This window comes from Heliconius melpomene, chromosome 12, assembly GCF_056956725.1.
Source record: "Heliconius melpomene rosina isolate 202511_hmr_F chromosome 12, ASM5695672v1, whole genome shotgun sequence".
NCBI classification, from domain to species: Eukaryota; Metazoa; Arthropoda; class Insecta; order Lepidoptera; family Nymphalidae; genus Heliconius; species Heliconius melpomene.
The window spans coordinates 6,006,079-6,033,198 of NC_140400.1; the positions used below are offsets into that span (position 1 = coordinate 6,006,079).

Below are 27,120 nucleotides of genomic sequence, written 5' to 3' on the forward strand. Positions count from 1 at the left end.
CACAAAACCTGAAATAAACTCTGAAATGTCAAACTAGCTATACGTCTTTTCAATGTCAAATACCTAGCTATTGCGTTAAGAAATTAACTTATTACTTTTTAATATAAAAGATACATTAAACAACAATTATAATATTTATTTTTTTACAGTTCTAATAATATGAATTAATGATAGCTGCATTATATTAGCTTATGAAAAAAAAAACATGAATATCACAATCGTATTATACAAGCCGCACCTCTCATTTCGTCCAATGGCACGGCACGGCTATATCAACTTGTGATATACATATGTAATGTAGAGTTCACTTACTGTAAGAAGGGAGGCTGTGTGGGCGTCTTTTAGTAGCATTAAAGCCGGCGGACGGCGTTAGACGTATATTTTGTATAGTAAATATTAATTTAATAGGATAAATTAAATCATATCCTGCCCATACACAAGTGTATACAGTGTTTTATTATAGAACTTCGTTGGTAGCGATTTCGGAACTGAAAATCGTTTACAAAACCTTTTTCAGTGTAAACTTTTTGGTGTTTAATTTTTTTTAAGTGAAAATGTCTGTGGAAGGCATGGAATACGACACAATCGTCCAGAATGGGCCGAAAAAAGTGAGTTTAATTAATTATTTATTAAATTACCCTATACAGAATTGGTTTTCACGTTTCGGCTTTAGCATGTGTCGCGCAGTATCGATAGAGGGGGTGAAGTGCTATAGAGATGTCTGGGTGCATTTTAGTATATATGCAGGCACGCCTTGCCGGTTAATGTGATTTCCGTCTGATATGTCTGGAGGATGAGTAATATGCGCCCTTTTAGATTTATTTAGGTAACTAATGGATTTAGTTAACTCTATTTATTATGGTGTAAAATAAAATATTTGTTTTATAATTAAGTATATTATTGAAAATAACAAAAAGATTATACGAGATTTCCAATCTAATAAGATTTGTATTGGAATAGTTTATTATACATATATTTTAGTACATATATTTATTAAATAAATATTTTTAACAACAAAACATAAGATATATTTATATTTAAAATTAATATTATTATACATGTATTACCTATATGTTCATACTTACTCTAGGTATAATAATGAAAAAAAAAGATTTATTCAACAACAAGCTTACAAATCCATATCAAATTTACCTTACGCCAAATATACTTAACCACGAATAATAATTAACCTAAAATATGATATATTTTTTTCCCACAAAAAGCCTGGGAGCTAATGAAACAGTTAGTTCTGAACATTTATAATCTGAACGGTACTAGGAACAATAGCCGCCAGAACTGTAATGTCCGTTAACACCCGAATCCAGTTATGTAGAAAATACTGACACAAATATGTCATATTGTTCGAATATCTTAATTTAAATTAATTATAATTTGAATAGTTGCGGTGATGTCAGATTTAAGCCTAATTATTGGTACGCGGTGGCTTCAATCGCTGACTGGCAGATTTTTTGTCCTATATTCCCAGGTTCCCTTTGCCTACACTTAAAAAAAAAAGAAAAAATATCTATGTCAAACAAGACATATCGCAAAACAGAGTTTAATTTTAAAAAAACTATTCGAAGATAATAAATATCGTACATATAACGTTAAAATAAAATAAGTGTAGCAAATTTTCTTTTTGTTTGGATTTTTTTTTGTTAAAATGTAACATACAAATTACAAAGTTAGGAGAATATAACAATAGTTAAAGCTATTCGTTAATCAATGATCCGTGAAGGCTGCATGCGAGTAATGAGACTATTTTTGATAAAGGTGTACTCGAATTTAGTTATGTTAGCTGAAATATTTTATAAAATATATGTATATATATTTTTGTGTTAAATATAGAATATAGTTACATGGACTATACATAAATACATGTTTCTGATATAAACCTATACAAATTTTAAAACTGTAGTAAAAATGCATTTCTAGAATAGAGTTTAAGGTCAGTCAAGTAATAAAAAAATATGTTTTAAATTATTTAAAAATAACATATGAATAAATTAAAAAAGAAACACCTTCACATCTGTACAAACACAAAATTACCCAATAATTCTATATATATATATATTGTAATGCCTAATTCCGAAGAATATCAAATTATATTTATTTTTTAATATTATAACTTACAGATAATAAATAATAAATACAAAAATATTAAAGAATATGACTGTTACTATACGAGTCAGTTTTAGAAACCTGGTAACTGCGACTGACACATCCAATTAGCTAAAATGATTTTGTGTACACTTTTCCTTAATTACTAGCAATATAGAGTAGACTAATAAACGAATACTTCATTATCTGAACTGACTAATACTCGTATATTTAGGCCCGTATTTATAAATTATTCTTCATTCATTTCGTTCATAGATGTATAGTTAATGAATGGAAACGGTATCTCAAGATCGATCTCAAATTTGAAAGCGGCTTATAAATACGGGCCTAAAGCTACATGGTAGATGGTCTCTTTGCATGGTCTATATTACTCTTACCTTCAGGTAACTTGGAAATCTACGTAAATAATTTAGTTGTAGTTGAGCAATGGTGGCCCAGCGACAGGGCATTTGACTATAAACCCGGGGATAGTAGGTTCGGTTTTCACTTACAGGATGACAATTGTTTACTTCCTCTCTGGTATCTCTTGTTCTGGGTGCGTGAGGAACGGAGTGTATTTTTCCAAAGTGTTTTAAAAAATATATACTAAATAAAATAATATGTCTGTTACACTTTATCTGCATTAATCATAACACCGTTTTTGTTTTACCAAGCCAAGGCAAATGAAAGCAATTCAATTATAAATTTTCGCAAGTTTTTTCTGTAAACTCTCTCAAAACGATGTTTACCATACACAAAAAGGACAATTAGTTTCGACTATAAATTACATAAATTAAAGTAAGGTTAGGTTAAGTTATTTAGTATTCAAATGTAAATAAACTTTTTCCTTATATTAATATAGTCTGTGATTCAACAACGTCCTTATCGTACTGGCCTTTAAGCAAGAAATACTGTTTGACTCACCCATACATTAATAAAGCCTTAACAAATAATAGCCTAAATATAAATACAATAGGTTTGGAGGCTGTCGTGGCGCACAGGCACAATCGAGTGATTGTAACGCGTACCCGACGGTTGTTGGTTCGATTCCAACTCTAAATGAATGAAGTTATTAAATATTAATGTTTTCATTTCTTCGCTCTGGTAACAAGGCAAAGCTCGGCGTTGAGTTCCGCTACGCAACCGGCCAGCCATCAATGAAGTGAAAGAGTGACCTTGCTAAACGTAAAGCTGTTTTTTAATCTGGTTACAAAAACTAGATACAATTGTGAGTCCGTTACTAAATATGTTATTTATGTCTCAAATGGTGAAAAATATTACAAAATATGTGACCACGTTCCCCTAATTGAAACGAGTGACGTCTTAGGAATAAATATTATTATATTTATTTAACATAGCAGAATATGTAGAATTACTTACGCTCTTATCGACTTATCGACCGAGTGCATTTAGATTTAATTAGAATTTTCATGCATAACTGAGCGGAAAAATCTCACGCTACAAACTATGTACATACAAGCTAAAATATTACTTTATATACAGCACTGAGCATAGTAATATATCATAATTAATTTAATTCATAAATGAAAATATTTTCTTTTACATACCAATTTAGTCATGTATTGAAAAATTTTAAAAAATATATTATAGATGAGCATTTTTATGGCATAAAAAAATGATTTAGTTATAGAAAAAAAAAGAGCTGTAAAGCGTACAAAAATTATTTAATCGACATTTTAAAACTACACATATACTACTTTTACTGCAAATTACCTTTACATAAAAAAATACTCACCTTACGCTGAATAAAACCATACCATCACCATATTAACATACCGATTTATTTTATCTGTAACAATTTAAATTTCGAACATCGTTTCTCATACAAGTCGCGTGTCATTGACCCGCACCTACTCATACGCTCACATAGGATTGATCATTATTTAGCTTTAAACTTTAAATTTTATACACATTATAATATTAAGGATACGTAAAAAACTTGTAAGTATAAGCATCGAGCTTTGAAATTATATATTTGATATTTATATTACGTTTATATTTAATACAATGAAGCATACACGTATATTTGTATATTTGAAGCAGTTCTGATTGTAAACGCAACGGTTGTGGATTCAATTTCCATACGGAGGAATTATTTTGATTTCCTCGTTCTGGTAACAAGACAAAGCGCGACACTGGGCTTGACGTTTGAGCTGGACAGTGGGAAATGGAATGTTTCTATACAAGGTTTAATCTGTCTACTCTGCTTTATGCGGGCTACAGCGTGAAGCGAAAAAAAAAAATGTTTATAAACAAATATCGCGTGTGTCGCCGCTCATCACGCAACGTCTCTAAGGAAATAGAGAAAGGAGTGTCCTAACACTAGAATATAATAAAGTATTAAATACTTGGCTGCATTTTGATTTAGGAGACAGAACTGTCACATAAATCTTTCTTTTAAATATGCATACATATATCTTTTTTAGCCAAAATGAAATACCCATTCTAGACTCCTAATAAGCAAACAAACGCCTTTAAATAAATCAATAATGTTTCAAATTAGACAATGAGTCCGTCGTCATGGAGCTTGATGGGTAATATAATGATGTTTGGTCACACCAAATATTGATATTTAATTAAATGACAAGATTATAATTTATAGTACAGAGCCGTTTATTACACAGTCAATAGAAATCGGAGGATAATTCTCGCACGATAGTGTAAGTTAAGAAAATGTAGCTTATATGTAAAGTATTTCAAATATTAATTATTTTTTTGTATTACAATATTTTATATTTTACATAAACACAATTAAGTATAGTTAAAACAAAATTGTATTTAATATTAAAATAAATACGTTGTTTATTTATTCAGTTAACCTAGAGAAAGGATAATTACGAAAATTAAGTTTAATTATTTAGCTAGTCTACCCACGTAACTATAAATCTTTAGGATGCATTTTGCAATAGAAAAGTTTTTACGAAAAACTACAGGAAAGTTATTAAAAATAAAAATACAGTGTATAAAATATATATGTATGAATGGTGGATTATTCTAATCCCACAGATAATATAGAATCTATGTTATCTGTCGTAAAGATAATAATGCACTTAACATGGCATTGCTCTATAAGAGATATGCCATTGAGATACGCACAACCATTTATGTATAAATAAAAGTAATCTTTCTATAACAATGTTTGACCTGTCTGACATTATGAAGTATTAGTAGATTTTAATTTTCTTAGACAATTTATATTTTTATATTACAATTGTACATTATATTTATACTGTCAAATAAGAATTTCTTGACAAAACCATAGTTTGTTAAAACCAAAGGTTTGCCAACACTCATAAAAAAGAAAATATTATTGATATTATTATATAATATTTCAATGTTCTTCTACATTGAAATATTTTATCACAGACGAGAGGAGTAAACGGTAACGGTTATTTGTTGTATTTTTTGTTTAATATACTCGTAAATATAATTAATGTAACATAAACGTTCACTGTTACAATATCTGTAGACAGTTACTTATTAGAAATTTTGAAAGTCGTAATACTTAGTACTAACGTATATTTGAACGAAAAAAAAAACTTGTTGAAATTTAAAACTCATGCCCTGACGCGGCACTTTAAAAAACATCTTATTATAGAAAACATATAATCATCGTTAGCACGATTCAATGGTATTTTATTCACAATAATATATGAACTCTATTTCTTATGGCTACAGTACGTATTTCTGTTGTTGTGAGTTTATTAAAGTATTTTTGATAACAAACGAACGGCAGAACTTAACTCTGGGTTCCCTATGCCTTGCTATTACGCGTGATGCAGAGTGAAACAAAATAAAATACTACTTTACAATATAATTAATTTTCCGATATCGCACATATGTTAAAGGCAACCAGACTACCTTCATTGTACTGCATTTTGCCCAAAACGAGGTCAATATTGACACTGAAGGCCATTCACGATATATTATTGTGACCCTTTTAAAGAAAATTTACAACTCGTTTTTCGGCCTTGGATGGATTTAAAGGATAAATAATGAATTTCTGCATTATTAAACGCTTTTATAAATACCATAATAATTAAAAAATATTAATAATAATGATACTTATTAATATTAAGTTGACAAGTTTTTCGTCTAGACATTTAGGTATAAATATTTATTAATAAGATGAATTTGGAAAGTTCAAATATTTTTTTGCACTTTTAAGTTCAACTCATTCAAAGACCACTCATAAAAAAATATATATTTACTTTTATTTTAGTAGTCGGTTAAATTTTCTTTTAAATAAAAAAAAGGAAACACCATAATACAAGAGAATCGAATCAGTTACGGTCATTAGTGACCAGTTATTTTTTAATATATTTTAAATATTAAATTATACATTAAAATAAAATACAGATTAAAAAAATTAAATTACTCTATATAATTGTAGAGACGGAATGGAAGTGTTTAAAATATTTTATAATGCTGTATGGGGCCGTGATGAAAGAAGTTCATGTCCTTCAGGCTACAGTTAATATCAATTAGAAAGTATTTAATTATAACACTCCGTTCTACACTTTCCGTTCAATTTGACATGCAGTACAATGGCGGAACTTAACACCGCGGTTTGTCAGTCAGTTTCACGTTTATTATTCGTATAGAATTTGAAGGCATAACCATCTCTTTCAATTATACACGCTCTAACTACTCCATGATAGCGTCTAGAAAGTATTTAATTATAATAATTATCAAAGTGTAAGTGAAATTAATGCTTATTAGCCTGTACAATGTTTACTGTATACTACCAGTTAGGCCTAATCATATGGAATTAATTTAACCTTTAGATACACATTCTGTATTACTTTGTGAGCGTTATATAAATAAAAGGCATAATTAAATGGATATATTTATGTTATTTTGTTATAATTTTTTTCAATTTGCTTTATATTTTTTCAACTTAACTTACTTCTAGTTTCACGCACAGTAGGATAGGCAGAGGGAACCTAGTGTTAAGTTCCCCATTTTCCACAAATTCAGGAGGCATTGTATGGTGAATGGCGAAACTCAACGCCGCGCTTTGCCTCGACACTAGAGCGAAGAAATGGATTTTTATAAAATATTTCACTTTTAAATAATAGGAAAATTTAAATAAATATTTCATTTCTTCGAGTGGGGATCGCCTGGGTGCACATAGTGTGACTGTAGGCCTGGATTTTTATTTAATTTAAATATATAGTTTCTGAGACTATCACGTTAAACCAAACAAACTCTACCAAACAAGTATAAGACGAGTGTCTATATATTTCAGATCTTATTAATATAGGCAAATACAGTATCTTTCTGAAATCAAAGTCGGTAATTTATATGAGTAAAGTTATTAACGTCAATAAAATGGTGGCATTTAGCTTTTATAGCGTCTACAAATATAACCATGAGCTAGCGTATTCAGATGCATTAGTCACTTCGTCATAATTTAATTTTAACGGAATGGAAATAACGTGAAAGCTTCGCGTCTCAATTGGTGTAATATCCTGCCGATGAAGAGATATATAGGAATATACATGTTGGAAGTTGACTGAATGTGATTATATTGTTCAAAATAAACATTTTAAAAGAAAATAATTCTATACTTACCAGAACAGAATAGAAAAATACTTTTTTACAAAGATATAAAAATTGTAATGTAGCGGGATTCGAAAAATCTTCCAGCAGAGATGTTACCAAAGTAAATAAGTTGTAACCAACGTATAAGAATTTCAAAGTAGCTTGATTGGAACGCGGTTGAACGGTTTCCATGAAGCGCAGGTTCAAATCCATTTCATTTTTACATAAAAAAATATTTTATTTATTATGAAATTCTTATTTATGTATTAGACGCTACTACAAAACAGATTATAAAATGTACATATGCTTATAGTTACGTAATCTATTTTCGAAAAATATCAAAACATATTGACACAGGCTTGACATAAAACAGCCAATACAAATCACAGATGCAAAATAAAAACAACAACAAACAGAAAAAAAGAAGAATCCTTATCTCTGGTCTATATCCCTGAGCGTAGCTTGTTTCAGTTTCTCTACTAGGAGAGGCATTCAAAAAACCCGGAAATACTTTCTCACTTGTGTGATGTGGTCCACAAAGCCTCTTTTGTTCGTCTCGACTCTCGGTGCGATGACCTGGCGCTGTGCTTTTTATGAGAAAATATGGCTTTCAAATCTGTATTAATGCTCATTTCACTTTAAATTTAATTTAGATGCTTAAAAATATAGGTAAATATAAATATATATTCACAAAAATATACACGAAAAAGTAAATTGTACAAAAAATTTAAAACGCATGTAGATCCTTAATTTTATTCAGTTAAGATATTTGAATTGTAAACATTAAAAAAATATATAGACATTACTCGAAGAGATCTTTGTTGTCCTACACAAAGCGGGTCGTTTTTAAAAAAAACAAAGCAGACAATGGAATTTATTGTTCAGCCCCAAATAAAAGCTTAAATTTGGGAAAATGTTTCAGTTTGTGAAAACATTTTTAGGTTATGGAAAGAACAAAAAAAGGTTTATTTATATTTTTCTTTAGTTTACTAGTTGCAACATATATATCTTTAATGCATCTTAGATTTTTTTTTAGATACTTCATAGCAGGGTAGGAATGGGGGAATCTACTAACATAGTGTTAAGACACTCCGAGATCAACTTCTATAAATTTTCGATGAACCCAGAATAAAGAGAATGAAAAAATAATTAATTCTCTCAATTCTGTATTCATCACGTTTGCATTTAGACGATCGGGCCTTTATTTTGGGATTTTATTTTGCCATTCGGGTTAAATAAATTCCGGCATTTGCTGTAACCTCTAAAATGCAAAATACTTAAATATGTATGTTTTCTGACACGTAATCTCTGGAAAATTAGACGGTGCGTCGGGGACGGAGTGTCATAACACTAGTCTCCCTCTGCCTAACCACCAAGCGGAATACAGCGGGAAGCACTTTTTATACATTTCTTCTGTGTTATAATTAAATTTTTACGAGTCATTCAAAGTTGGCGGTGATCCAAATGCACTCAAAGTTCGAGGTCAGGGGGAGTTATTTTGGACGATCCTTTCTCCATACCGAGGATAATATTAGCTTCCCTCGATGTTTAAATATAAATGTTGTTAAGCTGCACCATTACTACGCACAGAGACAAGAAATCTTGAGTAAAAATGCTGTTAAAAAATTAATATTAATAAACAAAATAATTTATATTTAGTTAATTATTATCAAAGATGTTTCTTTACATACGAAGGATATGCAAATTAAACTTTATTTTATTTATCTCGCATCGAAAGCATCGAAGCTGGTGGCATCGAATAATCGAATATGGGAATCGAACCCACTACCGTCGCGTTAACTCTCAAACGTTGTTACGACGGCCACAATGGTTTACAAATGTTAATTACAAATAGTATACTTACATATTGTCGTGGTTTGCTTTGATATAGAGCAGTGTCGTGATCCACCAAAGAAGTGGAAAGTAAGAGTGAGTAAGAAGGGATTAATATTTAATCAATAAAAGTTTTCTAATATATGTCCTTTTTGAACGAAAGAATTTTTTTTTTCGTTTTCTATGACAAAATAATCATCCGACTAATTTAAGTCGTACATTGACAAAAAAAACATTTTACAGGCGTGTAAATTTGATAAATAATTGCCACAGCTATACTTACATATATAGCTACTATACAGAAACCACTCACTTATAAAATAACGAGTTAATTACCTAACCGTAGTACTTGGGGCGTTAAATTTTAGCACTTTCAGTCGCGACGTCAGCCATGCGTGACTATTTTATTAAGCGAAATATTTTATTGTTGAGTTACTAAACGACCTGCCTCCTTATTTTACTATCACTCTCAGAGACGTCAATTAATGTTAACAATTTAATTAATTATAAATTAAATTGGCGCAGTGGGAAAGCGTCTGCTGTCGACGTGAAAGTTGTGGGTTCGATTTCCACTCGGGGGAATGATTATATTTAATCCTATTTCATTTCTTGTAATAAGACAAAGCCGTCGAATTCCTCCATTCAACACACAAAGTTTCGAAAATTAGGTAGGCGTGAAAAACAAGTGGGGAACAGTGTCTTAACGCTAGGTTCCCTTTACCTTCCCTGCTATCCGGGACACAGCTACATATTAAACAGAGGTAAAGTTAAATACATTCATACTGGTCAATTAAATGTTATCTACGACTGGTCTGGACTGGTCAAAGGTATGGAAGGGTGATGAAATAACAAAAAAAGTTTAATTTTTAAAATAAGTGTTATAAAGTAAAATTAATATTTTGTTTCTAATTATAAAAAGCAATATAACTTTTAAATAACAATTTTACTTTTAGTTTCGTTTTACTCCAGCCGTAATAATAAGTGAAACTAAATTTTTCTTTTCATGTGGAAATTGAATTAATTACCTACTTATATGAGGTAATTATATCCTATATTATATAACCTCATATGCTAATTACCTAATAAATATTATCAATTTTTATTGCTATGTCTAAATATACGAAAATACTAGGTTTCACCTCCGGCTTTACCTATTTAAATTGGTAATGCTAAAATATAATATTGGCACCCTTGAAATGTCATAATAAAAGTACAGTACTACAGTTTTTATAAGGTGAATGTAACAGGATTCGAACCCGTGCCTCCTCCACGTCCATCCAAAATCCATAAATGCTACAACATACAACTATATTAAATACTAGCGGCCTGCCCGCGGCTTCGCCTGCGTGAACTACGTTATTATTAATTTCTGTCTCCATGAGTGCCTACGTCCTATAAGTGACGTCCATGCAAAATTTAAGACTCCTAGCATTTGTAGTGACGTCCATGCAAAATTTAAGACTCCTAGCATTTGTAGTAACGAAGTTTCATACAATCTTTCAACCCCAAAAACAACCCCTTAGAAGTCGAATATTGCAAATTCCCGTCTTAACGAGCACCTACGTCCTATAAATAACTCCTATGCAAAATTTGAGATTCCTAGCACATGTAGTTTCTGAGATTTCGTGATGAGTGAGTGACCTTTCGATTTTATATATATAGATTTTATCTTAGTGTCGACGCTAAGGGGTTAAAACGTATTAAAAATATAACTAAATAAATAAATCATATCCATCATACAAGTTTTTATACAGATTTTTCTCATTTTAAAGCTAAAAAAGGGGTTTGTTTGGACTTCCGCTTTGAAAGAATATGTTCCTGTAAAGGTTGTTTTTGTTTTAATTTGTCGAGCAAATTCTTTTTTATTATTAAAAAATTTCTGAGGTGGGCACGGACCACTCGGCCCCCTAATTTCATAGCCGGGCGGGCGAAGTCGCAGGTAAAAACTACACAAGTCTTGTTTATATAAAAGAAATATTTACTTTTTTGGCCAAAAGTGATTTAGGTTAACAATTTTAACAGAACGTGACGATGTTATAAGATATTTTAATTATACTTAATGGGTATTTCCTCTTTACTTTCGCATAATATCCATAAAATTTACATAAGTGTTATATGACTTTAAATTTATTCATTTTATTTACATTGTTATATATGTTAAGAGAAAATTTCGAAAATATTTTTTTACATATTTTGTTTTTTTAAAGCGCTTATTAGGTCGACTCTGGAAGTATGTGATAAAATCTAAGAAGCCGTATTTGACCTACTTGTAAAAACTATATTACTATGAATCTTGGCAGTCATACTTATTTTACGTGAATTAGGTACCATCGAGCTGGTTTGATAATTGAGCCAGGATTTGAATACTGTTTTTAGGTTACTATACAACTTATTTGATCTGTCACTCTACACACAATTTGTCATAAAAGGTTAGAAAGTGGAGAACGGAGTAATGTGAATCTCTGTTTGCATTATAATAAGGCAGGTACGGTACAGTAAGTGGGAAACGAAGAGGCTTACCCTAATTATAAGCCATTTCGTTCCTAGGGAACCTATTTCCTATGCTCTGCTATGCAGGAAAAGTGTGAAGCTGCAAAAAACTTCAAGCTATAATCATTTTTATATATTAAAAATCTTGGTATTATTTAAGAATTTTAGTAAGTATGTATTATAGCCATGACCTAGCAACACGAAAAGCAGGTCACCTGCACCCCAAATATGGTGATAGCCATGCGAATATATGGTATTCGTGTGGGAATATAATAATATGTTTTAACATATGTATAAGAGACCGTCTCGGCGCAGCGACACATCGTCTAATTGTAAACGCGATGAGCGTGGGTTGGATTGTCACTCGGAAATTCGAAATATTTTAATATCTTGGATTTTGTATATGGAAAAAAATATTCCACTTTTATTTTATGGTAATTTTTCATAAAACATACATTTTTCTTCTGACATTAAAGTAAACCCATTACCAAATCTGCCATGATTCTAATGATATAGTGGGCTTAGATATCTCCCACATAGGTACCTATAGCAGGGTAGGCAGAGAACATTCTTTTGTTTTAGAGTATATGAAGTTTCATTTTATTTTTTTATTTTTAATAGGAATCGAACCCACACCGCGACGTTTATAATATGAACTAAATATAAGATAGCACAATGTCACCGTGACCATCACCGGATATTGACCTCATTATGATGCAGTCAACAGATAACATACCTACATGTATATATGTAATATAGTTAAAATCGATAATCTATACGCAGAATTACATTACACGAGCCCGGGGTGACGCAGTGAGCTAACATTTAACTGTAGATACGACGGTTATGGGTTCGATTGCCACTCGTAATGAGGACTAAGATGTTGTGGGTTCAATTCCCCCTCGGGGTAATAAATCGGGGATAAAAATTGGACGTAGAGTATAGAACGGAGTGTTTTAACACTAGGCTCTCCCTGCCTAAGCTGATAAACCTGCTGCTTTTGATTAATAATATGCATGTTTCAATAGTCACTCAAATACCAGCGTTTCCTTTCAGCTAAGAAATTCGTTTGATGAATTGAATTAATATGTACATAAAAGGGGGATATCATTCTTTTATGCCTAAAGTAACCTATTATCTAATAAATGAAAACGTGACTCTTAATTAAAATTTGAATGGGTTTTTGTGAGGACGAAACATAAGGGTGATATTTGTATGAATTACTTGATTTTTTATTCCTGTCCTTAAGTTAAGGCAGAGGGTGAATGTCCACAGATAGACAAAATTCTGCTTTATTAATACTTCGTATTTATCACAGATAGAACAAAATTTTATAGTTTGGATATTCACGATTATTGGGAGTTGTGTTTGTAATTTGGGGGACTGTGTTTGTTCGTTTTCTCGCCCTAGTAATAAGATAAAATGTGGCGTTGACTTCTGCGATTTTACATGCAATATATCCAAAAAAAATTCTTGCTCTTCTGTATGCAGGATACACCGTGAAGCTACAAAGAAAATGTACAGTTTGAAATGTTTCAGGTGGTTGTGGGTTCAAAATCATTTAAGTTAATCTATCTTGAGATTTGTAACGGTTCTGTTTCCAACTCGTTGGGCTTAGACAGACGTAGTCTAGAACTAGATGTGCTTTATTTTCTCATGTGTTAAAGTACCATAAACTATATTGGTATATAAAATATTATAAACATTAGATTTACTATGCTTTTTAATATACATGCTTTAAAAATTCGAAACATTAAGGCAAATAAACACAAAAACAACATAGACATTTAAAACCACATCAATTTGCTTATTATTATTTTCTCTCCGAACAAATAAGTTTATACCATAAAAACCGCTTTAAAAGTAAACAATTCTGAAATTAAATGTCCTACAAAATTATCCCAATGTCGTAAAAAGAAAGGAAGTTCGTTAATACAGTACTGTATTGTACATAGATATATTAAGATTTAAGACCGTTTCATCAAAACAAAGTGCGTACGTTCAACTCGAGTGCGATGAGTATTTTTAATCTGTAAGGTATATTGACCTAATGTTATATTTAAATTTATTATCTGTATCAAGTTTTTAAACTTTTTTCTTAATTTTAAAGTGTAGGTACAATTGTTTTGAAATTTAACTGCCAGTCGTGTCGTAAACTTTCTTTTTGTAGAGTTTCTGTCATTTTCTTAGTGTTTGTCTACAAAGAGTATTATTTTTCGATTAATATATGTTAGGATGATTTAGAATTCTATTTAGGCTTTAAATAAATCTTTATAATTCGAGGCTGTATTCAAAAATACATGTAGAGTCGCCGTTTAATATACTCACTCGCAATCAGCGCGAGCGAAGTTAAACGTTTATTTTTTGCCTTTTGAGTTGAGTTCAAAGTGCGCATTTAAATAATTAAAATGTACCTATACAGTTAGTGCTGTGCCTATAATAGCGGAGAAGTAACTTAGAATTAAAAAACGTTATACAAGTTTATTTACCTATTCGAATGTTAGGTAGGAAAACATTTTGAATTATTTTTATTTGCTCGCTATGGTGACAAAACAAGGTACTTGAGAAAGTTCACGTAAAATGCACGAGGTCCCCATGATGGGCTTATATGAAGGGTAATGATGAGGAAGTAAGCAGAGACTAGCGTTTGGTGATCCGTTCTCTCCAGCTACTTCGCTAGTGATAGAAATCAATTACTCAACAACGAACAAGTATATTAATTTGTGGAGTTTCCGAATAGATTTTATATAGATTATAAATTACTTTATTATCATATTTTTTTAATACTTCGCTGTCATTATAAATCGATGCTTATCAATCAAAAAGGCATTAGCGCTATCTTTACCAAAATATAATGCTTAAACAAGATTTCTTTGCATCAATTAGTTTGTTATATAAAAACATTAATAAAAAAAAATAACTAAGAGTTTTACTTGTATAATATAAAACCTGATTTAGCTTGTATCCCGGAGATAGTAGAGTAGGCAGAGGAAATTTAGTGTTAAAACTCTCCTTTCCCGTTATCCGGAAATCAAGTGGCGGAAATCAACTCCGTACTTTGTCTTGACCTGAGCGGGAAAAGAAAATAATACATTTCCCAGAGAGGGATCCGAACCCACAACTTAGAATAAGTGATTTATGATCAAAATCTATTCAGCCATTGGCGAACTTGTTACATTCCTTAAAATTAACTAAGAAATGCACAGAAAATATAAAAAATACAAAGAATATATTAAAATCTAACAAAATGTCATACTATAAAGAGACAAAATCACAGACAGACATTTCAATTTTATTAATATAAATACCTAAACATATTAAGCTTATACCGCGCATTGTCCTGTAGACGTAAACAGGAAGCTGTTGTATATTGACCCAAATTAAATATGACTAAACATTCCTAAACGACGCTGTGCCGAGGGAAGCTAAATACTCGTGCATTAAATTGTATTAAAAAGAGTATGAAAAAGATTGCTTTAAGCCATCGTAGCGTAGTTGATAAGTTAGGAATGCCCGACGGTTATGGGTTCGACACCACTCAGGGGTAGGTATATTAGTAAAAACATTTTTTTCGTTTTGTCATAAAGATAAAAAGTGGCTTTGAATTATTTCATTCAGTATGCAATTACTCTAAAATAGAAAAACTCTAGCAAATTTTTACTATGAAATGTTTAAAAAATTATATATTTTAATACTTATGCGTTACTATCACAGCTAGATATTTTATTTAACAGTTATCCCGTACAACGCCGTAGGGCAAAAAAATATAGTGTTTACACACTCCGTTGTGTATTTGGAAAGATTTTTTTAAATTTAAAATTGGATTAGCTATACTATACTAATTTTAAAAGGCTTTCATGTGGTAGGTATATCTAATCCTTATAGTAATTCGTGTACCTACATAAATTAATACTGTACCTACATTATATTATAGACCATAAAGTAAATTGAAACAATCTGTGGAACATGCTATCTCTTATTTACTAATATACCCGTAAGCTAACCACTTCCGTTTCAAGCAATTTCAAACTAGACAATGAATTATTTATTATAGTTAAATTGTACTAGCTAATCTGACATCCTCTCTAACGTTTAACGTTATAAACTAAACTGGTTCCCGTTTTACTGCATGTATTATACATACAAACATTAACATTGAATTACTTTTTCTATTAGTGAAAACAACATTAAAATCTGTTAAGTAGATTTTAGAGATCTAAGAGTAAAAAAGCGGGAAAGTGTTTTTTTACAAACTATAATAAAATCTCATATATTTGACAACTGTTATCGTTTCTATTTTATAAAAAAAACATGAAACAGCGGAAAATATTCGCACCAAAACAATTGAAATAAAAAATCCTATTTAAATAATCAACTTTCAAGAATAATGTTATTAATTATTTTACATTTAGCGTAGATATAGCATTTTCACAGTGTCCCGAATAAGTATCATTTCATTACTCTATTGTGCAGTGCATTGGCCGTGGGAACCTAGTGGGAACCTAGAATTGGGAAGACACCGTTCTCCATTTACTTTACAATTTTCGATTGCGTATTGGGTGGCGGAACTGAATAGTTTTTACTTAATTACGTAAAATTAAATTCGTCTCAGTATTGATTTTCAAATAGAAAACGATTTATTTATCCGTTGTAAATCTTCACGTTTTATTTCAACGATATTTTTTAAGCGGTCAGTTATTACATTTTAAAATGAAGACATTTGTTGATTTTCCTCATTTCTTAATATTTATTATAAATTATTTGGTATAGTTAAAGTCCCGCGACAATGCGTGGTGTTAAGATTACTACACGGAATGTCTTGAAAATTAGGTAGAAAATAAGGAACAGAATGTCTTACAACTAGGTTTGGAGAAAAACCATGAAGATCATTTCATATTTGTGTTAAATATGTATGTATTTAATATACGTACCTATTAAATATATATGAAATATTAAACATTATTATTTTTGTATTAATTTAAGTTAATAATTTTGAAATTCAAATTATTTTAAAACGTTTATTATGTGAATCATATTCGTGAATAACAAAATATTATTTCTAATAATAATTATCTTTAGTGGTTACTGGCCACTTTGTGTATGGTTTGTCGGTCATAATATTTTGATTCACTTTTCTTACAATAATAGTAACAATTTAACTAACTTAACTGTTATTGTTATGTCTATTTTACTTGACTTCAATTCTAAATATAAACTTTTTTAGCTTCAATCTGCATTTTGTATATAACATGGTAGGCAGAATGTCTGACCTAGTGTTAAAAAACTCCGTTCTCCACCCTCCACCTCCACCAAATTGATAGAGATGAGACAGAGACATTTCGACAGAGACGGAATTTGACAGAGACGGAAAAGAACGCCGCATTTACGGGAGAGGATCGCATTACGGGAGATTATTTATCTAAAGTATAATTTAGTTTTCGTACGACACAGAGACATCTTTACATAGAGCTAACGATGATCCATTTTTACTCTCTTTCCTTGTTTGAGAGACGTCACTTTTATTTTTACTAAAACGCAAAATAGAAATTGTTAAGTAAATAGGTAAATATTACTTACTTAAGCTATAATAATTGCTCTTAAGAAAATGTTTGTTTCCAAGTATGTATAGCTACAATTATACGATACATATTTTTTATATTATTACACAAAAAACTCCTTAAATTTAATTACTTACGTGTAATTAAAAATAAATTGGACTGACAATATGCATTTTGAAAAAAAAATTCAACGTCATATACATCATTATATTGTATAAAGTATTAAGAATTCAATGAAACGCAAAATATAATGTGCAAATTGTAAAGCAAATCATTAATAAAAATGGCGGACCAAACCGACCAAATTGAAAACACATATAAACGCCTAGAGGACCATATCGACAAATTGTCCACTAGCCAGAGCAGTATTATAACAAAATTTGACGTTTTAACTAAAAATGTGGAGGAATTACGAAAGATTTTGAATCAATTTACAGAGAAAATTACACATTTTGACGAATTAATGACAGACGGACGGAAAATAAATAATGAAGTGAATGTATTGAAATTTAGAATAGATGAACTGTTTGCTATCGTGAAGGAGGGAAAGGAAAATGATTCCGTGCGGAGTGAAGGCGTGAGGGATGTCGATTCGTGTCATTCAGGATTCTCTTGTTCTTCTAAGGTATTAAGGATACTTACCACCATTTGAATCGTATTTATTTATAAGCCGCTCTCAAGTCTGCGATCGATTTTGAGGTACGGTTTTCATTCATAAGTTGCATATCTATGAACGCTTTTATCTAAGTTTTACCTTTTGCTCAGCATCTGTTGCGTCGTTTACTCAGATATTCAATGATTTCTAATTCAGCCTTAATCTTCTTCCTGCACAACAAGGACTAAAAGAGGATAAAAAAATATTATGGATAATCCCGAGATTTTGATCTTGGTTTACTATTTCGTTTTAAAGTAATTGTGTGTTAAATCCCAATGCACTTTCCTTTAACTCTATCCTTAAAATCAAATAGTCTGATGTTTTTATTCTTACAACAATAATATGCTTTGAGACCGTTGAGGCGTAGGGGCACAAGCGTGCGACTTCAAACGTGACGGCTGTGGATGCTATTCGCCATTGGGGAAAATATTCCTTCGCTTCAATAATTCGGCGGAAAGTGGGAAACGAAAACGTCTTAATGAAGAACCGAGTGTTTTGACACTATGTTGCCAGGTTCCCTCTGCCTACCCTGCTATGTGTGTCGTGAAACTAATAAAATAACAACATTTCACATGTGCAAAATAACAAACAAACGTACTCTTTCATTAGTCAATACTTTTAGAAATTGAACCATTTCTATTTATATTTATTTATAATCACAAAATTATAACGGAAATATTAAATTTTAACGATTACACTAACCTTGATTTCTTGGAACAACTGATAGATAGGCTGAAGTCATTTATGTAGAAAATTGATATCATCAATATTTTAGAAATGAGTAAACTATAGTTTTTGTACTAAATAAAGATAACGATCGCGATTATGTTTTATTGATAACAATAAATAGATAGTAATTAATCTTTTCTTAAATTGTTTTATATTCTTTTGGCAAAAATCTAACATTTTTAAAATAGGGAGTGTGATAATCAGCAGTGAGTTTCTACTCGGGGAAAGGATTATTTTCATTTTTTCGCTCTATTACAGTGACGAAGCGCGGCGTTGAGTTCCTCCACTCAACACACAATGTTTCAAAAATTGGGCGGATTTTTAGGGGATAGAAAGTCTTAACCCTAGGTTTCCTCTGCCTATCCTGTTATGCGGAGAAAATCGTGAAAGTGCTGCTAATCTTTTTTAAGCACAAAATAAATTAAAAAAACATGATTTCACACACAAAGCCATTTAAGTACTCCATATTTATAAATAACAATAGATTAGTCAACTTTAACGTCGGACTCTCGGATGCTAACAAGAGGCGCTAATTACAAAAAATTACGCTTTTTATCGCGCACAGTGAAAGGATGGCATGTAGTTATGCAGATGTAAAGATTGTTGTACACTGGACATATAGAGATATTTAATATTTTTAACATTTTTAAAAGTGCTATTTCACATTTAGAGAAGAAAAGTAAAATTTGCGCATAAGTAAAAATTTGAACGTAACGGGATTTGAACCCGCGGTTGGTTTCCAGGAGAATGATGATTTTTATTCCGTTCACTCCTTTGAAAAATATTTTATAAAGAAAGTGGCCATATATTCAAAGTAATATGGTTAGCTTTTTACATTATACAGAATTCGAATGTTTTAATTTGGATAAATTTAGTTAACTTTTTTCTTTTATTTTTATCTCAAGAAAAGTAATATATCACTAATAATAAAACACTATATTCTCCACCTATTTAACATGTCGATCAATATCCTCTTATAAAAATAGCAATAACCAACAATTAATAGAAACAACACTATCAATTACTTATTTTTGCCTCCATTAAACGTCCATATACGAGAGTGCCTTCGATACGCGTTCCGTAGTGCAGAATGCGACGACTCGTTGGCTGCGTACATTAGTTTTCTAATGAGGCAAAAACTTTACGCCAAATTAAGAGTTAATATCGAGAAATAGTTGTTTTTTTTTCGTATTGGTTGTTTAAGCGTACAGCGTCGCTGGCGTTATGTGCTTTAATTTACTGGGTAGTTTGTTCTGTTCGTGTATTGATTTTGTTCGGTTCGTCGCTAGACTTTCGTGTCTCGGAGTGTTTCTTTACTTATTTTACCACTTATTAGACCAATTATTTAATTAAAGACTGGGACAAGCACTTACATATTTATATAATTCAGTCCAGCCGAGGCCAGTCGTGGCGCAGGGCCACAAGTGTTACTGTAAAACCGACTGTTTGTAGGTTCGATCCCCACTGGAGCATATGAAATATTTATTTAAATTTATATTTTCGTCGGTGTCAAGGCAAGGGGCGGCGTTAAGTTCCGCCACTCAACACGCAATGCCTCCATAATTTAGTGGAAAGTGGGGAACGGAGTATTTTAACACTAGGTTCCCTCTGCCTACTCTGCTGTTTGCTGGATACAGAGTGAAGCTGATTGTTTGATTGACCTTTATATACACATGTTTATATAATATTCGGGTGAGAATCGAATCCACGATCTTAGATTTTACAATGAGACCATGTTCTGCTGCGCCCAGTCAAATAAAATGCATGTAGGTATGTACATATATATGTTTTTTTACGTATCTAAGATACACTTTTATAAATAAAAAGTTGAACCGACGACCATCTCCGTATAAGTCGATGCAAACAAAGAGCTTTCGTGTCATATATAAATTAATTATATTAACAAGTAACAATTATACATTAAGTATCGTGTGCCCGTTCCCTTAAACAGCAATGTATAATTATGAGAGTATTTTAAATTTCATTTCCACGGGCTTTGTAAATATAAGAGGTGTAGAGGTGGTGTTCTTTACCAACTTGATTTTATTATATGGACCGTTTATTTTGAAAGTGGTGTAAGTCCATTTTTGAGAAAAATGAGCTATCACGTAATTCATGCTTAATTTAATGTAATTTTTCTATATACGAGTATAACTAGTCCGTGTTTATTTTCTCAAAAAAAAACCATATTTTGAACAACTTAAAATCGGTCGGTAAATGAAATTGCATAATCATCGACATACTAACCTTTAATTTTCTCGAAACAAAAGAAAATGGACTTACACCACTCTCAAAATAAACGGTCCATATGATTAAATCGAATCTACGATAGCTTTATATCTCAAGATTCAATTTATAGTACTTAAGCCGAATTACCGATGTATACCTAATGATAAATGCATTTCGTGTTAATTTCGGCAAAATCAAAGTAATTTTTCATATTTATTATTTATCTAAATGTTTTTTTTTTGTGGTTTAGCGCTTCTTTTTGATAGAGTAGTCGATAGAGTATGTTGTTTTTTTCTTTAAAATTTATGCACTTTAATAGTCGCCAGCTAGAAAAGGTGCTGAGTTACGCCACATTACGCATTGTCTTTAAAATTGAGAAATTTAGTAAATAAAATATAATATTTTTAATTTCGCTCCAGGTTACCATGACAACGGGACTGGACCGCGACACGATACGCGCCGCGTACGAGGATGTGAGAGCCGACAGTTCACAAACTGAATGGTAAGTCGTATTTTAGGGTTCCGTCAAAAAAATTAATGGAACGCTATGGCTGCTTTTTTAGTTATAACTCCAAAATCTTTTAATAGTTTGTACTGTACGATGTATCCTGCATATAGCAAGGTAGACAGAGGGAACCTGTGATCCTAGTGTGAAGACACTCCGTTCCTATTCAAACACCACTTATGTTCCCCACTTTCCGCTAAATTCTGGGGGCTTTGTTTGTTGATTGATGAAAATTAACGACGCGCTTTGTCTCGTTACTACAGCAAGGAAATGAAAATATTAAATTTAGTACTTGAAAATTTTAAAGTTTTTATATTAATTTAATATTAGTTTAGTAGAAACTGGAGAACGGCATGTTTTATGTTTAACACTATGTTCCCTCCTATTCTTCTACATGTAGTAGATGAGTATCAACTAGAAACCTTTATCTAGTATTGTTCTAAGACTGCTCCAACCCATTTTCTTTGAGCTTTTCTTTTCCATCATGTATTGATGCCGTAGTCTCTTGTGAACCCTTTTTGTTCGCTCCGATCAAAAGCGCCGCGTCTAGACTTGGCTTGCCTGGTTAATGAAACTACGTTACTACGGTAATAGTGGTAATTTGCTATAGGAATGTAAATGTAGGTGGAATATTGTGCACTTTTTGTTTTGGTGAAATTGTATTTGTATTTCTTCAAATTTTATGTTGTAGAATTTAGTTTTCTTATTATTTTTTTACTATACAACCATGATGGGCAAATATGTTTAGAAAATGTTTAAAAAAATGTATATAGCGGAACTCGAACCCTAGCCTCTTGAAAATCGTTCAAGAGGCGCGTGGGCTTAAATTGCGCTGCGTCCAAATTTTTATACTTTTTTCTTAGTTTTTAAGTGATTATTTTATTTTGTTGAGTAGACGTATATAATACCCAAATATATCATTTAATTATGCTATGCCCGTAAATGCCTACAGAATTATAAATAATCTAACTTTATTGGATGGGAAGTGGAGAACGGAGTGTCTTAGCACTAGGTGCCGTTTGCCCTACCCTGCTATATGCGGGATACAGCGTGAAGCTAAAATAAAAAATATGAATATAATAATATATGAAATATTATAATATTAATTATTACACTGTGTATTGTTTAGGGCGGTGTTCAAGTTCGACGGCGCCCGCATCGTGTGCTCGGCGCGCGGCAGCGACTTCACCGAGTTCCGTACGCAGTTCGCGGACGACGAGCGCGCTTTTGGTTACCTCAGGTGAACTTATTTTTTGTATACAAGATCTTTAAGATACCCATTTGTTTATTTAACAATAGAATACAATGAAAAATGATTCCATCGTGACGCAGGGGAACAAGCGTCTGAAAGCAACCGACGGTTGTGGGTTTGGTTCCCACTCGGGGAATGAAATAATTTAATATTTTCATTTCTTCACTCTGATAACGAGGCACGCTTGCCTCCAGATTTCCGGGGAAATTGGGAAACAGAAGTGTCTTAATGGAGAACGGAGTGTCTTAACTCTAGGCTCAAAAGTTCTTTCTACCTATCCTGGTTTGCGGGATACAGCGTGAAGCTAAATAACTATGATCTATACATTTATTTATAAATAAATTGTTTCGTCAGATTACAAATGGGTGACGAGATGTCAAAACGTCGGAAGTTTTTATTTGTCACGTGGGTGGGGCCCAACGTGTCGGTCATCAACCGCGCCAAGATGTCCACCGACAAGGCGATCATCAAGGATATCATATCTGTAAGTATAAGAGAGAAGATAGTGTTGAGACAGTACGTTTTTTTTTTATAGAAAATTCTGATAAATACGGCTATGCTTGAAATTTGCTCTGAATGGGAATCAAACCATTATGTATAGTTAGATATTTCTTCACTACACCATGTGTATTTCATAAATATATTTCAATTCATACTCATGTTTAATTTTTCTTCAGTTAATGATAATATCAGTAGAATCAGCAGTTTAAAACATAAATATTGGCATAGTAATTATTTTCTATGATATCAGTAAATAACCAATATAAATAAATTACAAAGAAATAACAAAGAAAAATAATAGTTTATTACCCCTAATTTAATAATGTTGAAAAACATTATTAAATAATAATACTTCTTATTTAAAAGTATCATTATTTAATAATGTTATTGAACATAGATTAACTTTAACAATCAATCATAAACACGCCTTTCTTTTGCCCTTTGAAGTTAGTTCGTTGACAGTTGTTAATTATTTTTAAGTGTAACTCAATCTTATCTTATTCCACTAAGTGATGAACAAATGTTGTTATCAACTAATATTCTCAAGTATGTTATTTAGTAATAAATATTTTTATACTAAAATTATTTTAGTACAAAATAAATATCATATTATATCAAGTAATAAAATTGTTGTCAGAATTACAATTTAAAAAACCCTGCCCTTATTTGAAAGTCCTGTGGTATAGTGGCTCAAAGTGGTGGCAGGTTCAATTCTTAAAATATTTATGTTGTCTTAAGGTCTGGCTTTGTATATTTATTATTAAACTAGTTGTATGCATTTATTAAAGCTGTGCTTGATTGACAGTGTTTGGTTGGTTGGACAGCAGTCTTGTAATGTCTAATTATTTTACTAATACTCTATTTCATACCAACTTTATTGAGTTGAAATATGATATGAATGATACAAATTTAAGTTCAAATAATTAAAACAAAAAATACACAGATCAATCATTTAATAAGTAACATTCCGAACAATACAGTATATTCATATAAAATCATACAAATATTTTCTAACATTAAAACCAACAGTTTGTGCCACGGCTGAGATGAAGTCGTAACCCACAATACATTTATACTTAGATGTGTCTAAATCTATTTCTTTACTACCTGCTATCAATTTCAATTCAACCAGAGTGGCTATTTGCGCCAACAAGTTACTTGTCAAACCAATTTTTTCCTCCAAAATTGCATAAAATATAGCTAATAATCTATCTAATGTGAATACTTTTGGACCCAATTGAGTATTAAGTTTTTCACTTATTTTAGCTTTGGCTTTCACTTGTTGTAATCGTTTTCTTTGTTTCCCATGATTTTTCATAAATAATCTCTTGTCCTCCTTCGGTGGGTTGTAACTGGCTAAATATGCAGCGATTAGTAAGAATTTAGCGTAGTATGGTAGTTCAAAACTTTGTGCAAATGTTTTTGTTGATAATAATTCCTCTTTTAAAGTATTTTCAAAATTGTAACTGTGTGGTTCTAACCAGTCTGTGTTTTCTTTACCAGGTGACACTAATGATGGCTTTGAAGAGTTTACGCGTAAATAAAGCATTTCTAGACTAGTTTTCAATATAGGTGCTATATGTCTCCACAGTTTAGTGAGATCTGTGGCCCTTATTTCATTTTTTACAATTGGTTCACAATATTTTACAAAATTAACTCTAGCCATGTGTTGTAATTCAATCAAATCGCGACACGGTCGGTAGAACACGCTCAAGAATGCGTTGAGAAAGTTTGCAAACAACTCTGGATTCTCTAACTCATCTTTTGTATCACAATCAGTCTCGTTATTGCCTGTTACATATCGCACAAACGACTCGTGATGCAGAAATATTATTTTAAACAGTTCCTCTTTGTTGTAGTTGGGGAAGTATATCTTTATAGGTTCTCGAACTCCCATTTTGAAGTAAAAATTGTCGTATGTTAAATGAGTAACGAATATAGTGCATATGTTTAGATCACAAAACTCTCGGAGGCGTAGTAGGGTGCACATTATGCTTTGGTCCGTGTTTCGAAGTCTTTCGGCTCTATCGAATACTAGTACGAGCGGTTGATACACAGATTGTTTATTTGCTATTGCGTTCAAATTGTTTATAAGTTCCCATAAAGAATCGCATTTTACATCCACCAAATCGTCGTCCAGTCCAGTCAAAATAGCCTCATACATAATTTTAGGTGTGTAACATTCAATACAATCAATGAAAACATGTTTAAACTCCAAATATTCTAAAACTGTTTTCAAGCATACACTTTTCCCTGTGGCCATATTACCGCTAATAAATAAAGATATCGGTAACACTTCATCGCCTTCGCCTAAAAGATCTAATAACTCGTTCAGTTGGCTTTCTCTGCACGGTAATTTGTTGTATAAATCTTCCATAATTATTTATGATTTTCTCTTATTTAGTAGCGAGAGTAACATGAAAAAAATATCGCGAACATAATCGCCGAGTTGACGTTAACTGTCAAACTCAAACTGACTTTTAAAATGACGGTTCGTGATTGGTTGGCTTGAAACATTTCATTTTACGCTTGTTTAGTATTGATATGAAGTTAGGTGCGGTCTCTATAAGATGATTTTGTTTATTTTAATACTTAATTATTTTGTGTGTTTAACACTAGTTTTATATTAATTTCGTGATTTAACTGAATCGTATTTTTATACAGCATGTATTTTCATTTTAAATATAATTACTGTAGTCAAACAGAGCTGATATATCAATAGATTTTTTTCTATTTATTTTATTAATAAATGGAATATTGGAAATAATAATAATATTTTAATTTTATAGTTATAAAGAATTATTTATATATAAAATGTTTTTTTTTTCAGAATTTTGCTGTAGAACTCCAACTGGAGAGTCAAGCTGAAATAGATATCGATCAATTCAAAGACGCCCTAAACAGAGCGGGCGGCGCCAACTACGGCACCGGCGTCAGGGACTTATGAATTACCTAACACAAATACATGCTTGCGTTTTAACCTAGCAATACTATTGTCTATATCTAGAGAAAAGACAATAATGTTCTACATATATTATTGTAATAATCAACCAAAGCTTAATAGTAAATGAATGGAGAAAACAACATCTTTTCAGTATTGCTTCGTTAAAATATTTGTGGTATAAGGTATTTTAAATTCAAGTCAAAAGTGGCATATTCAGAAAACTTTTTGTAGAATAAAAGTATTTGTAACGGATTTAAAGAAATTTTTGTAATGTTTTTTATATTTAAAATATAAATTAGAATTTCGATTCGTATTTTGTAATGATATATTGTGTGACAATATATTTTAGTGATGTGCTCTTGGCATTATACATGTGGACTTTTGCCTTTATTATTGGAACGCTGCATCTTGCCCTTTTAGTATTTTTAAGAAGTCATTTCAATTTATTTTCTTATCTTTTTTTTAATGTTTTTCGTGTTAAAAAATTGTATTTATTTTTTGATGTCAAAGATTTATTTATTTTAGGATTAATTTGTGGTCTCTTTGGGGATTTTCTAAAATATTCGTCGTGGCAGGGTGCAATGATCGCGTGACGTATTATTGCCATATATAGGCGCAAAGGTGCATTTATTTTTGTCTACATTTGGATTTTTATTGCTTTTAATATACATTACTCTAGTATTATATCACCCATACATTATTGACTGGTAATACAATAACCAAACATTTTATTGGCTGTTTTATTTATTTCCTTAA

General features: G+C 31.2%; 2 protein-coding genes across 2 annotated transcripts; one reads left to right on the forward strand and one right to left on the reverse strand.

Annotated features, from left to right (window-relative positions):
• The first annotated feature begins 404 nt into the window (after positions 1–404).
• LOC146533613 (coactosin-like protein) lies at positions 405–27,095 on the forward strand. Its single transcript, XM_085195282.1, has 5 exons — positions 405–608; positions 21,582–21,664; positions 22,797–22,907; positions 23,274–23,403; positions 26,251–27,095. The coding sequence occupies exons 1-5, from the start codon at positions 555–557 to the stop codon at positions 26,365–26,367; spliced, it is 495 nt and encodes a 164-aa protein (XP_085051408.1). The 5' UTR covers positions 405–554; the 3' UTR covers positions 26,368–27,095.
• Orc5 (origin recognition complex subunit 5) lies at positions 24,357–25,910 on the reverse strand. Its single transcript, XM_085195280.1, has one exon. It carries the CDS (start codon positions 25,795–25,797, stop codon positions 24,406–24,408), a length of 1,392 nt encoding a protein of 463 aa, XP_085051406.1. The 5' UTR covers positions 25,798–25,910; the 3' UTR covers positions 24,357–24,405.
• Positions 27,096–27,120: the final 25 nt, after the last annotated feature.

Excerpts from the sequence above, each read along its gene's own strand:
- LOC146533613 (XM_085195282.1), top strand. The coding sequence starts at position 555 with ATGTCTGTGGAAGGCATGGAATACGACACAATCGTCCAGAATGGGCCG. Across the intron at positions 609-21,581 it reads TCCAGAATGGGCCGAAAAAA|GTTACCATGACAACGGGACT; the intron begins GTGAGTTTAATT and ends ATTTCGCTCCAG. Across the intron at positions 22,908-23,273 it reads CGCGCTTTTGGTTACCTCAG|ATTACAAATGGGTGACGAGA; the intron begins GTGAACTTATTT and ends TTGTTTCGTCAG.
- Orc5 (XM_085195280.1), bottom strand. The coding sequence starts at position 25,797 with ATGGAAGATTTATACAACAAATTACCGTGCAGAGAAAGCCAACTGAAC.